Raw genomic sequence first — 15501 nt, forward strand, 5'->3', positions numbered from 1 at the left:
CCCAAATGTCTTCCTGCAATTTACCTAACTGCAGCTAATGGGTGTCCACGGACCGCACGCATGGTTGGGACATGTAGGGTATCCAACCCACTGTAGGACTCTACCCTGTGATGCTGCTAAACAACTTGAAGAGTTGCTGCCTCATTCATATACACCCCTTTGAGCAAGACAAAAAATTGACAAGATGTTTAAAGGGGCATCTCTATTCTTTTGTGAAGTTGTTTGGGTTCTAGGGTACAAGCTATATGTTTGTAGAACAACAAACTGATTTTTTGAAATGTAAATTAAAATACTGATTTTGTTCAGTATTCAGCTGAATCTAAGATTTATGGATTTTATACCATGTGACTCGGAACAGTCATTAGTAGAATAATCTAGGTTCTAAAGTAGGTAAAGTCTTTAGAGAAGACAAGCAGATATGGCTGCAACATGTACTTTAAGGGGCTGATATGTCAATGCTTAAATTTTAATCTTTCCTGCAAGTTTTTTGGGGTTTTTTCTTGCACCAAGATTTACAAATCAAAATTATAATTTCAAATCAAATTAAACTAAATAACTTAAATGTAAAAACTTCTGCATCAAAAAAAAATTGAGAGGTCATATAGACTATGGGAGCTGTCCTAGGGAAAATTTTAACTATTTATTCAATTTGCGTTTTAGGAGTTTGTGGTGCATTTCTTTGAGCTTGAAAGCTTACAAATTTGAGATATTTAAGCTTTTTCCACAATTTTATTAAATTAAGTTTGCTCAAAGTAAAAAAAAAAAAAACTTCAAATCCTCATATTGAATTTTGTTTATTATGTCTTAACCGTAACCATACTGAAGAAACTGAATGACTTCAGGAACTGAACTTTTTGGTTGGAGGTTCACCATTGATGAAAGACATTACATATTTTACTATATACTTCAGAGGTAGACGATTTTTTGGAATGTACAAAGTTTGCACCACATGACAAAACTTTTGTCAAATTCAAAGCAGTGAGTCTCCGCTCAAGGGCAGAAACACGCTGCTATTTCGGGAGATTAGTCGTCCAGCGACAAATCGCGTCTTCTTCACTAATCTCCCGAACTGCCTTCCCGCTGGCTAGAATCAACGGCGGGATGGCACTCGGAGCACTTCGTTTTCCGAAGTCGCCTGAAGTTGAAACTTCGGGGCAACTTCGGAAACCCGAAGCAATCCAAGTGCCATCTCACCGGCGATTTATATTCTAGCCGGTGGGAAGGCAGTTCGGGAGATTAGTCACCCAAAGAACAAATGATTTGTCGCTGGGCGACTAATTTCTCGAAATAGCAGTGTTTGTCTCTGCCCTAACCGTTGATTCTGACCAAATACAAAGGCTTGTTAGTATAATTTCAAACATCCATTGCCTTGCCTTGTTCTAGCCAGCATTGTGCATTCAATGTTCATCTAGTCCAGTGTGCTCTGATAGGCTGCAGCACCAGCATCTCCAGCCAGTATTGGAGGCAAATGAATAAAAGTACTGCACCAGGTTCAGTTTGTGGCATGATATGACTATATTGTTAAATTGTGGGTTTAATGATCACATGCTCCCCTTAAACTCTGTACCCACAGGGATAAAGACTGATGCTAAATAAATAGGTATTGTTTTTTTATTCTCTACATTCAGCATTAATTTTCATCCCACAATTTTTGGTATGTCTATGCTGGCCAGGAGAATCCAACCGATATCTACAGAAAATGTAAGTAAACCCGATGTAAAGTTGTTTTTTTTTAACATGTAGACATATCTATTTGATCTTCAAGCGATAAAGGTGATGTAATGGAACAAACTTTTTTTTTTGTAAAAGGTGATGTAATGGAACAAAAGTTTTTTTTTTTCCCTTCCAAACACAACCCTCTATTCTATTGATAGCTGAAAGCACGTCAAGCGCAAGAAAATGCAGGATGCTATGTCTACAAAAAACCGCAACTCAGAACGCTCATGAGTACAACGGGCAGAATATAATGTAATCAATTGGTAAATGAGTTTATTTTTGCTCAAATCTGCATTTATATGTGCATTAAATGCATAAAAACGCCCGTGTGTAAGAGCCCTAAAAATGTACTGATCATTTGTACTTAATTTGGTGAACCTGATTGTAATGTAAGGTATTTGAGCTGGTGATAAATAAGAGTATATAACTTTTTTGACATGCTAAATTTGCATTTGTTTATTTAAATTACACAATGGATTACAAATTGTAAGTGGTTTATGTTTGACCTTTATCAATATAGTAAAAATTAAGATCAAATATATGTATGTTGAAAAAGTCAAATATTGCCATGGGCTGTACATGACATCAGTCACTTTGTCCACTGGTCAAGTTTGAGCATTTTATCTGCCAATCTACCATGTAAACCAGTCTAATCAGTTGGATATCTAACAGGATTGGCACTTGTATACTCCTTAGGCCAATAACAGACGGGACATTTTGTTGTCCACTGTACCTGAGATTAATAGCGGGCAATACAACGTCCCATGTTTCTCTCCACTGGCCAACATGGGTAAACATACTGCATTGTGTATGTTTCCCTATTGTAAAGGAAACAAGGGACGTTTTGTCGCACGCTGCACCCGAAATTAATAGTGGACGACTAAACGTCACGTTGGTCATTTCCCTTAAGAACAATTTCCTTAAACAATACTGTGTAGAAAAACATGCAGAATCACACAAATGCTTTTAAAAATATAATAATTATAGCTGAGGATCTAATAAAAAAATATATATATTTTCATATTATCCTAATTTTTGCAAATGGAATACGATTTTTGGCTTCAGATCTGACAAGTTAAGATTCTGGGGGAATCCTATGAGTTTTTTTTTCTATAGAAGACAATTCAGATCTAAACAGTCACATGTAAATATATTTTAATTTAATTTGCATGCAACTGTAAGGGTATTTAAAATGGGACAATGCCCTATGTTCAGCCTGGGGTGCATAACATTAAGGGGCAGATTTATCAAAATGGGAGTTCAGATTTTAATAATTAAAAACTCGCCCACGTTCTATTCATTCCGATGGGATTTTTGGATGAGTATTTATCAAATGATGTTATAATTTTTTACCCATTGATATCCTTTTAAAAACCCCATAGGAATGAATAGAATGTGATTGAGCTTTTATTTATTAAAATCTGAACTCACATTTTGATAAATCTGCCCCTAAATGTATGTGTAGATTCTTACCTGTGCGCGCAGCTGCACATTGCCCTTATTTGTTGTTATAAGCCCTCCATATGTTGTATTTTTTTATTAGCCTTTTAATGTGCTGCTGGCAAAATACAAGGTTGCCAGTCTGCACACATGGCTATATAATGGCATGGACTTATTTAAAGGACCAGTAACATCAATTATTTTATTTATTTATTTTTTTAAATATGTGTATATAATGAAAAAAAAACACCAAGAAATATTTAACTTTAAAATCGCAAAGTCTTTATTAATAAATAAGTTACCGATACGCCGCTTGCACTCCTCTTCAGAAAAGGCAACAGGGCGACGATCCATCATGTGGCGCTCGATTTCTCCTCCCTGCCTTCTATAGGAGAGAAGAAATTGAGCACCGCACAATAAATCGTTGCTCCGGCTACCTTTTCTGAAGAGAATGATTACTGACATTAACATTAGCAGTTAGGCAGGTTATATATAGACCTAAATGGTTGAACTTGATGGGCGTGTCTTTTTTTCAACCTATTTCTTTTCTTACTATGCGACTTTTTATTTCAAAACATAAATCAGATGTATCAAACATTGAATTACATTCTTTTTCTTTTGGCCTATTCAGGCCACTTATAAATGTTCATGTTGCCGAAGTTTCTAGTGATGAGTTTTTCATGCAATAATTGTGGCTTCATTTTATGCCTGTTTGGACTAGTTGCACTACACATGGGGCTACTAGACTGATAGGAAAGCTTTCACTCGTCACCTCCTTTAGTTGGCCATAATCTCTATGGGTGGTGGCAGATGGGGAGATTAGTTGCCCAGCTGCAAATCTTCTCTACTTCGAGGGGACTAGTCAACCCAAAGTGCATTCCCACCAGCAAGAATACGAATTGCAGGCGGGATGGCATACGAATCACTGAAGTTTCCTCGATTCATATTCTTGCCGGCGGGAAGGCATTTCGGGGAGATTAGTAGCCCAAAGTAGAGAAGATTTGCTGGCCGACCGTTCTCCCTGTCTGCCACCACCCGTAGTGTGAAGTAGTGTGTTGTTTGAATATAGCAATTAGGCGGATCCCCTGCTTGGTAAAAATAATGATTTATTGCAATGTTATGAATAGGGCAGAAAGCTGGGGCGGAGGAGCTGGTATTTTTTCCAGGAAAGGTGACAACCCCTATTTGTAGGCACCTTAAAGGAGAAGGAAAGCTACGGAGGCCTTTTATTGCCAATAGATTAGCTGCAATAGTGTAAGCTAGAATGCTATATTTATTCTGTAGAATGTTTTACCATACCTGAGTAAAAAGCTCTAGAAACTCTCTGTTTGTTTAGAATAGGAGCTGCAGTATTAACATGGTGTGACATCACTTCCTGCCTGAGTCTCTCCCTGCTCTGGGCTCAGATTACAGTAGAGAAGGGAGGGGTGGGGGGAGAGGAGCAAACTGAGCATGCTCTTGCCCAGGGCAATGAGGTTTAAGATGAAGGCAGGAAGTCTGATACAGAAGCCCGTGTGTACACAATAGAAGGAAAGAAATGCAGTATTTCTTTTGACAGGGGACTCATAGCAACATTACTTTGGGGGTTTACTGGTATATTTAGATGGACCTTTCTGATAAGGCTTACTTAGTTTTAACCTTTCCTTCTCCTTTAATGGGCATAAAACCAAGCTTTTTCTGTTTTCAAGAATGTAAATTAATCCACAGTGATTCTGCCTTTTAGATCTTGCAGTGTAGTACTAGCACACTCTCTAGAAAAGTTAAAAAAAATATTTATTCTATTTGTGTCTATCTATCTATCTATATATATTATATCTATAACAAACAATGGAAAGTTGTGCTCACCACTAATTTTTTTAAAACCATTAGGCGGGGGTGCAATGAGGGTGTGACCACAAAATACATATAGACAAATACAAGAGTCCTCTGCACTCAACCCATTATCAATACATTTAAGACAGAGACATTTTGTGCATACTGCTACTGAAAAATGCCTTACCCTTTAAACAAAACAGGGATTGTTTGTCCATATATTGCAATATATTTAAGCTGGCCAACTACGTCAAAGTCATCCCATATCTGGCCAGTCCTATGCTCAATTTTATCTGATTCATTAAGAATTCTATTGCTTCATTATACATTTTACAAAGGGACTAGGTTTTACCTGCAACTTACCTGCTGCTGTCAAAGTAAAACTCCCAAACTTGGCTGCCCTTTTATTAGACACCAGTGGGATCACCTGACTATTGCTGGGAAGGGTGGGAGCTACAACATGGAGCTGGTCACTGCTCCTGTATAAACTATAACAAACAAGAGAAAGTTGTGCTCACCACTATTTTTTAAAAACCATTAGGCGGGGCTGCAATGAGGCTGTGACCACAAAATACATATAGTCAAATACAAGAGTCCTCTGCACTCAACCCATTATCAATATATTTAAGACAGTGACATTTTGTGCATACTGCTACTGAAAAATGCCTTACCCTTTAAACAAAACAGGGATTGTTTGTCCATATATTGCAATATATTTAAGCTGGCCAACTACATCAAAGTCATCCCATATCTGGCCAGTCCTATGCTCAATTTTCATCTGATTCATTAAGAATTCTATTGCTTCATTGTACATTATACAAAGGGACTAAGTTTTACCTGCAACTTACTAGCTGCTTTCAAAGTAAAACTCCCATACTTGGCTGCCCTTTTATTAGACACCAGTGGGATCACCTGACTATAGCTGAGAAGGGTGGGAGCTACAACATGGAGCTGGTCACTGCTGGGAAAGTTGTGCTCACCACTAATTTTTAAAACCATTAGGCAGTGACCAGCTCCATGTTGTAGCTCTCACCCTTCCCAATTATAGTCAGGTTGGGAAACGTTACCGTTAGTTGTGCCTTTGAGGGCATTGTTAATAAAATTCTTTTGTTTCTGCTAAGACCTGTGAGTGCGACTTCTACTTACAGAAATTACTATATATATATCTATAGATATATATTTATTAGGGCAGTGTCGGACTGGGACACCAGGGGCCCACCCAAAAACCTTACACCAGGGGCCCACTCTCAGTATATATATATATAGCCTCCTTGCAAGTCCGCACACGTCAATTGTCTGTTGCTTCGGGTGCAGTGTGTAGATTGTAGTATACAGCGTTCCAAGGTTACACGCACACCGTGTTAGAAATCAATAATTTATTTATTAGCATATGTTGTACAATGCATCCGCATCGACGTTTTGGTTCATGGTCTTGAACCTTTCCCAAGATGCTTTACCATATAAAATTTATCAATACAGTTACAAAATTTAAACCATATACAATCCCGCCCATCTAGTGACACCACAATTGATTGGTTAAATCCAACATACCAATAATTATCACAAAAGAATCAATAAATTGGTGACAATAAAAACATATTAATACATCTAGAAAAAGGAAAAGTTGTCAGGTGGCACAATAGGAGTCAGATCTAATGATTTAGCAGAATTCCGCGCTGATCTAGAAAACAATGAATTGAGCAATATTCATTAAGTCCATTGGGGGAAATTGTGCCAAGGGTTTTAATCCAAAAGGATTCACGTTGTAATAATAGCTATGATCGGTTACCACCCCTGCGAGGTGCAGGAACATGGTCAATTGTCAAATATTTAAAAGTGGGCAACCCATGTCCCATCTCTAAAAAATGTTTGGCCACTGGTTTAGTGGTCTTGTTATCCCTAAAGGCAGTGTTGATTGCCGATCTATGGCCATCATGGCTACCTTCAAATAAGTGGTTGTATTAGGTGCCCCTCCTGTCTGTCTTGCCAATATATATGACTCCCGGGACAAGTTTTGTACATCCTCGAACAGGACATCGATTTTTGATATGGCATCATATTACGTGTACAACTACACACTATATTTGATTACTTGCCCTTGCGTGTTGTCCTATGTCGGCAAGACAGACCTTATGCTCAGATTACAATGATTGATGGCCATAGCATGGGTTCATCCCTGCTTGCACCAGCCTTTGAGTGCCAGTGAATGTTTTGAAGTTTTTAAAAATGGTTTCATGTCTAATTAATGATTAGGCTGAGTTTTGTCTGTCAATTGTGTGGGTAGCTTTTTGGAGATGAGGAAGATGTAGGTGAAACACCTTTATTGTGCTTGTTATAAATGTTCTGAGTTCGCTGTTCGTGTTGTCTCCAAAACAATGGTGTAAAAACTTCTGAATCTGTATGTCAAAACTGTATTGTATTTGTATTGCCCTCCCATCCCTCAGGCAATGTTGCACTAAGTAACAATTTAGTACATTATACCAATCTATAAATGTACACAGTGCAGCTAGCAAACAGTATTAGAAATACAATCCCTATCGACAAGATGCTTTTCAGTGAATGTCCACTCCCCATAAACGCATATGTTCTTCGCATGTATCTTCTTCTCACATCTGTACCATGAAGCGATTCTCTGCACGCTAAGGTTCGAGCAGCATTTATTAAGTGGAATTAAGGGAGTCAGGATGAATACATGTGTTGTATTGCAGCGGACAGTGATATTTGACTTTTCTTCAGTGTTCTGCTGTTTAGTGGGACGCTGCATGGTGTTCAATTGAAAGAAGTGGTACTTTCCATTCTAAAACTCCGGAAATGTTCTAATAAAGGGTAGGTCTTTTTTTCAAGTAAATTAGAGTCAGACTCAGAAGCCATGAATTTGTGTAAGTCATTTTGCGCTACTGCTTTACAACGTAAATTATAATCGTTTATATGATATTCAATATCAATTCATCTATGTCTGGTTGCTGCGCGCCCTTTTGCTCCCATGCAGGTAACGCGCACCCTTTCCCTCTCATTCGAGTGCGCGCAGATTTTCAACCGCCCCGCGCGCCACCGAACTATTACCTCTTCCCGCCCAGAAATGTAGCGTCACGTGCAAGCCAGCAGCCAATGAACCTTGGTTTAGCTCGAGATCCGGATCTGACCGGTTGTATTCCGAACCGGGTATAAAAAGTGCGAGCGGAGCCGGGATTGGTTTCATTTGCTTTGAAAGCGCGGTTTAAAGGTTATAAATCCGTCCAAACGCAGGCAGCCAACAATGCCCAAGAGAAAGGTAAGAAGAACCAGATCTATTGTGTTCGTATTCACAGGTTGTTTGAGATAGCTTCATTAGGGAAACAGAAGGGGTAAAGAAGCAGACACCATTATGGCGGAAAGAATAGGAGCGGTGAATGATGGTGATAGAAAAAAAGTATCTGCCCGGCTGAATTTATTTTTCTTGCATTCATATAACATTTATACTCGTTATGGCATCCGTATTAAAAGGCTGCCTTAATTAAGAGGATTATTTAAACTGCAAAGCGCGGGAAAGTCGGGGATTGTGGTGGGAGGGTCTACCGCCAGAACAAGGGCGCGAACCCGCATTAGGGGCGGGACCTGTTTGTACCGCGATAATGCTTCTTGCTGTGTTCACTCGTCATTGGTGGCCTCATGTTCCTCCCCCTGCCGCCGACCTCTTCCTTGTTTAACGTTCAATCAAAGCCGTCTGATACCATGAAAGGAGCGTCACTCGGGGGATAGTGCGTCTAAATCATTTCTCTCTTTATAGATCCCACAGCGCGCAGCTTCCTTTAGAAAAACTTTAAAATTCCGTGTGAAAATGTCAAGCTCATCAGGTTACAAAACCAGTTTTCTGTGAGCGCTGTAAATAAACAAAGATTCATAGGTTTAGCCTCTATGCCACGATGACTTCCTTTCATTGAGTCTTGTAAATATATTATAGGATCTGCTATGCAGGATACTGGGGTTTTCCAAATAGGAATTTTACATAATTTAGATCCCAGTAAACATCTGGCCATGAAATAAACAATACAGGATTCATTTGCCACGTATTTGTACTAGTTTAATTGGGGTCACATACAAGGCACTTGTTTAAAGAGAATTGTGAAATTTGCACACAAAAAAAAAACTTTGCTTAAAATTGGCTCTGGGAGCTGGCCTTCCTGTAATTTGAGTTTTTCTGGATAATCCCATACTTGTATCATAGGGTTGCTATACACATACGGGGGAAGGTGAATTTAAACGGCATTCATTTATCCTATAAGGCATGTACAGGACTTTAGTACGTTTAACTGGCACTTGCCTTTAGTAGGTATTTGTTATGATATATCTTGAGTGTATGACATGTCACCTGGGCATGAACGATCTCCCTAGCAAACCCCTATCTGTAGCAACACCAGCCAGCCAATTACAGACATCACTGGGAAAGTGGAAAGCACATCTTTTAAAATTCAAAGGCAGTGTGGGCAGATCAGATCTTGGTTTTGTCACAGCCCATGGGTCCCATATAGGGTTGCCACCTTTTTTTGAAAAATAAAATACTGTCCTTCCTATATATTTATCTTTTTTCCCTATTAATAACATTGGGATCAACCATTATTTTTACTGGCCAGGCCGGAAAAAACCGACCAGGTGGCAACCCTAGTCCCGCAGCTGTGATCACCATAGTCGTGTAGTTTTAGTTGCAGCTAGTGTAGTTAGAATTGTCAGGCATGGGTTGCTGCTGTCAATCATCTGCTGATGGGGGCAAGTTTCACAGATTCCTGTGGGAGAAAGGCAGGGGCCATTTAACTATGTTTGTGTATGTGTGTACAAAATTGGAAAGTACTGTAATTCAATTCACATTAAGCAATGCATGTGCACAACTATAATATATTGCGGCCATTGACCACTGCTTTATGGTATTCTGCTTAGGTGAGAGCATGCTGCCAATCTAACCCATTTCTGCAGTGATCCTACTGGTATGAAATGCAGGTGCCACAATATTAAATGGTGGTTGTTCTCTTGTGCAATTTGCTTGTCTTATGTGTAGATGTCGGCCCAAAATAGCACATCACAACAACTTCTGGGGGTGTGGGCTGAACTTTTCCTTGCTCCCATACTGCTCCACCTTCAGACTTTGCGTTTTAAAAAGATTTCAGACCCGTACATCACTAGTCTGATGCTGCCATGGTTATTTGAGGGTGTAGCCATAAAGTGGAAATGGTTAGACATTTTGCAGAGCATCATGTGGACGATCATTTTGCGTCTATTTTATTTATATATGTCATACTGTACTCCTTGCTGTAAAGTATGAACATACTAGTAGTTATCTAGGAGTTCATTTGAAGGTTGCCTATAATTATACTTTTTTTTTTTTTTTTTTTTTTAGGCTGACGGAGACTCCAAGGCGGAGAAGGCAAAGGCTAAGGATGAGGCGAGTTATTTTTTTTTTCTTTTTTTCTTATCAACAGAAAATATTTGCATAAACTAATATCTCTGATTTCTCTTACAGCCACAGAGGCGATCTGCTCGGTTATCTGCTGTAAGTATTCTTTTTCTTAACACCCTGTGTTAGGCTTATCATGTCGGTAGTTTTCGACTATAATTGCTCTTGTTTTTTTACAGAAGCCGGCCCCACCCAAACCAGAGGCCAAACCCAAGAAGGCTGCTGCTCCTCCAAAGGTTAGGAAATATAATGCATAATTATAGTTAAGGGTTTTTTCCAATACATTGTGAAGTTTCAAGGACACCAAGTTGTCTGTCTGGGCCTCCCGTTATGCAGTACTGTTCAGAATATAGTCCTTTATCAATATATGGACTATTGCACCTGTTCCACATTTTCAGTGTCAGGCAGCAAGAGACTTGCAGTTACCCCTCCTTGGCTGTACACAGTAATTGTCCAGACCCTGCTTGTGCAATTGTTTGTTAGGTGGTAATTACACAATCACAGCAAGCAGACAGGAGCCAGACATTTTTATGGCAATTTGTTATTAAGACCCACCTTTATGGTGCAGATAATATTCGAGTGACCACTCGTATCTGAACTCCTCTTTATAACAGCTATGGATGTTTTAAAAAAAAAAAATTGATTAATTTGCAAAGGACTTTCGTTATACAGCTTTTTATGTGTAGGTTACAGGTCTGCTTAAAGCAAAATTTGCCACGAGAACACATTTCTTGTCACATTTGAATAAACCATATGTTATTAGTGAAGAGGGGATTTAAAAGAAAGCTACAAAGCAGCCATTGTCTTACTGCCTTGTTTGCCATAGTGCTTTCAATGTGTTATAGCCTGAGGGAAACTTGTTGCATCAGTGGAGTGGCAATGCCAATCGGCACTGTCAATGTCCCTTTTTTTTTTTTTTTTTCATTTAATATATAGGAAGGTATGTAAATCTAAAGCCAAGGTTAGAAAGACTAGCTGCAGTCTTTTCAGGCTAGAAAAATTATGCAGCCTTAGAACAGCACAGCCAACCATCCATCTATCCATGGCTACTATTTTTGTCACCTTTACTAAAGCACAGTTCAGCTGGAATGATTATTTAATATGTCCTTTCGTTCCTGCTGCTTGCTCAGTCCATAATACACTTAACACGGACATGTACACTGGTTTATTTAATATGTTATATTGTGTATATGTTGCACACCCACTTCTTGACTTAATTTATTTAGTGTCTTTCTCTTCTTTATCCGTAGAAGGCTGATAAGGCACCCAAAGGCAAGAAAGGGAAGGCAGACTCTGGCAAAGATAGCAGTAATGCAGCTGAGAATGGAGAGGCCAAGTCAGATCAGGTGTGTACATCTAGCAATGTGTAGCATGTACATTTATGCTATGGACACACAAGATGTTTGCTCTGACTGTCAGCCTGTGTATTTTTTGCTGGCTGAGTGCGGTCGCGCATAGGCTGAGGTCAGCCCAAATAACTGATCTCGGCCTTCAGATTTCGCTGTGTGACTGATCAGATGGAGAAGATCTGTTTCAGCCTTCAAAAATATACAAGCCGCCAACTGTCTGTGTGCCCATAACCTTTAGCCTCCTCAAATGGCTTCTCATTCATTATTTTCAATTTTCTTTCAGGCACAGAAGGCAGAGACTGGGGACACAAAGTGAAACGTGAATTTTTGATAACTGTGTACTTCTGGTGACTGTACAGTTTGAAATACTATTTTTTATCAAGTTTTATAACCATGCAGAATTTGTTTTACTTTTTATTTTTAAGCTTTGTTGGCATATAATGCTTTTGTGTAATCTGGAGAGAGGGGAGATAGTAGTAGGAATGTAAATGGTCTCTTTACCACCTGAGGTAATGGCTGCTTTGTCTCACCTTTTGTTTTGACTTATTTTAAGCACGTCTGAATCGTTGTTTCTAAATAAGACTGGCAACTATTGCAGCCCACATTCCTGTGATTGTCCCAGGATAGGAAGAGGGAAAGCAGTTTTTACCAAGTTCTAATCCATCAAAAGGGGTGTGGCCATTTTTTCCCCTATTATTTGGCGGTACTTCAACTGTGAAGAGCCACCCTGATTTAAAGAGGTTTTATGAATTCTTTTAGTGACTTGCGGACTAATGAGTTATGAAGTTGTTTTACTATGTTGTACCTTGTTGTCCTGCCTGATTTGCAATGACTTTTTGGGGGGTTGATCTTAAATAAAGCTGGAATATGTTTGACTCACTTAACTGCTTAGAAATATTCTTTGATAACACATTAAGCTCTGTGCTTTGGGTCAAAATCAAAAAACTGTCTTTTTCTATATTCATTCCCATTTCTTTTTGCTAACTGCTCTTATACTTTGATAAATAAAACCGATATATGTGTGTCTCACGAACGTTGTCCCCAGTGTTACCACAATCACTTGTAAAGTATCTTAATACATTAACCACTCCTGTTGTGTTCACCAGGGAGTCCTCTATATATTTTCTAGATTTGGAAATATACAGAGACGGTAACAGATTAGCCACTACTGTTCCACAAAGCTACTGATCGAAACACCATTTTGAATGCACACTTGCACCACCCTACTTCCACATCCAGGTGGGGGGGGTCTTATATTCGCAGTTCAAGTTCTTCGGGAACAATTCAGATCGGGACAGAGCTTTATTACAGCTGAATGGGATGACTGAACGGTTCCTTGAACGAGGTTACAACTAGGGATGCACCGAATCCAGGATTCGGCCGTATCCTTCTGCGCGGCTGTACCGAATCCTAATTTGCATATGCAAATTAGGGACACAGAGGAAAATTGTGACTTTTTGTCACAAACCAAGTAAATGTTTTCCCATTCCTAATTTGCATATGCAAATTTGGTTCGGTATTAAGACAAATCTTTCGTGAAGGATTGGGGGGTTCGGCCAAATTCAAAATAGTGGATCCGGTGCATCCCTAGTTACAACCCTAGGCTGAGTAATGAAACAGAAAGAGAGAGCCCTTCATCATACACAAAGTGACTACTTGAAAGCTCCACCTTGGGACACTAAAGGTGGCCATACACGGGGCGATAAAAGCTGCAGACGACCGTGTATGGGGCCCCCCGACGTGCGTCATCGATCGAGATCTGGCCGAAAGTCGGCCAGATCTCGGTCGCATGGGACGAAAAATCCTGTCGGATCGCGGCCGCATCTGTTCGTTGGTGCGATCCGACCCCCGTTTCCCATGCATTAGGATCAGATCGTTGGGCCCTAGGGCCCATGATCGGATTAGCCCGATATTGCCCACCTCAAGGTGGGCATATCGGGGAGAGATCCGCGTCGCCAAACGAGCGGATCTCTGTGTATGGCCACCTTAATACTCCATCTTTGATTTTAACAAACACCTTTTCTACAGAAATCAGAACTGCATTGATGAATAGGTGGGACATTGTGAGATCAGACTCCTCACTACCATTTACTGAGATTTCCAAGCCCACTATGGGCTACAGACTGGCCAGTAACTTAGGGGGATCTGCTTACAGTGAAGGATCTTAAACCTGTAAAACCTCCTCCTACTTGGCTGGGTACATTGAACAAACTTGGTTGCTTTAGATGCACTGGTTGTCTCACTTGCAGCAGTATGGTGCAGGGGCCTGTATTTAATCACCCTCACACAGGGCATGAATTATCTATCATGCTTAAAGGAACATTTCAGTGTGAAAATGAAGAGAGAAGGCGCACACCCTGTAAAATCAAACTTGAGGGGTGCTAATCCATAAGGGACTCCCCATAAGGGTCTCAAAGTCCAGCTACAAATATTACGAGTAATGGATAGCACACCCAATTTAGAAAAAATAATAAATTTATTACAAAATAAATTATACAAAATGATATTGGTGAGCCCAACGCACTTCCACCTTAAGGGTCTTCCGCCGGGGCCCAAATAATTTTCTTCATTATTTGTGTCCCTGAGGAAGGCCCTTACGGTCGAAACATGTTGTTCTCACCAATATTTTTTTCTTTTTTGTAATTTACTTATTTTTTATAAATTGGGTGTGCTATCCATTACTCCTTATATTTGCAGTGTGAAAATAAAAACTGTAAATAGACTGCAAAACAAAAAATGTTTCTAATAAAGTTAGCCAAAAATGTTATGTATAAAGGCAGGAGTGACTGGATGAACATAATGTCACTCCATCCATTACACATTACAGTTGTACAGTTTTCAGCACACTCAACCAGGGGTCAGACGGCTTCTTGGGCAGCAGAAGCGGGCATTTCCTTGGCATTAATCTGCAAAGCAGCATCCTGGTCTTCGCCAAGCACTTTTATTTTGCATTACACATTGGATGTCAGATTTTAAGACTCCTTCATTGAGGAGAGGTAGGGGCTATCCTGAAAGGTGTGGACAGGGAAAGGAAGAGCATGGTAAGTATGATACAATCTTCCCTTTTCTAAATGCCAAACATTCTTTGCCACAATTTCGGCAGGAGACTAGAAAACCATATATTTTCCCAAAAGTACACATTCTGACAAATCTAAAGTAGGCGTTTTATAATACAGATGGACAATGACCCAAAACATACAGCCAAAGCAACCCAGGAGTTAAAGCAAATAAGTGGAATATTCTTGAATGGCCACTTCAGCTGATCTGAACCCAATTGAGCATGCATTTCACTTGTTGAAGTCTAAAACTTCGGACAGAAAGTCCCACAAACAAACAGCAACTGAAAGCCGCTGCAGTAAAGGCCTGGCAGAGCAAAGGAGGAAACACAGAATCTGGTGATGTCCATGAGTTCAAGACTTCAGGCTGTCATTGCCAGCAAAGGGTTTTCAACCAAGTATTAGAAATTAACATTTTATTTTCAGCTTTTTAATGTCTAATTGAGCTCCTGGAATGGAGTGGTTGTGTTAAAAAAAGGCTTTAGTTCCTCACATTTTTATGTAATCTTTTTGTTCAAACCACTGAATTAAAGTTGTTTCATTTAAAATTTATTGTGGTAATGTACAGAACCAAAATGAGAAAAAACTTGTCTCTGTCCAAATATTTATGGGCCTAACTGTATATTTCATATAACTAGAAATCATGCATAAACAAGTGAATTAAGAAAAATCTTTACCAGTACCTCTAAAAAAACTACTTTAT

General features: G+C 39.5%; 1 protein-coding gene across 1 annotated transcript; it reads left to right on the plus strand.

Moving 5' to 3' along the window:
• Positions 1 to 8135: 8135 nt before the first annotated feature.
• On the plus strand, positions 8136 to 12621 carry hmgn2.S (high mobility group nucleosomal binding domain 2 S homeolog). The gene is given in 6 exon segments (NM_001088261.1): positions 8136 to 8239; positions 10337 to 10381; positions 10460 to 10489; positions 10573 to 10629; positions 11644 to 11739; positions 12026 to 12621. Coding segments are annotated over 6 exon segments (276 nt in total). The 5' UTR covers positions 8136 to 8224; the 3' UTR covers positions 12059 to 12621.
• Positions 12622 to 15501: the final 2880 nt, after the last annotated feature.

This window comes from Xenopus laevis, chromosome 2S (genome assembly GCF_017654675.1).
Source record: "Xenopus laevis strain J_2021 chromosome 2S, Xenopus_laevis_v10.1, whole genome shotgun sequence".
NCBI classification, from domain to species: Eukaryota; Metazoa; Chordata; class Amphibia; order Anura; family Pipidae; genus Xenopus; species Xenopus laevis.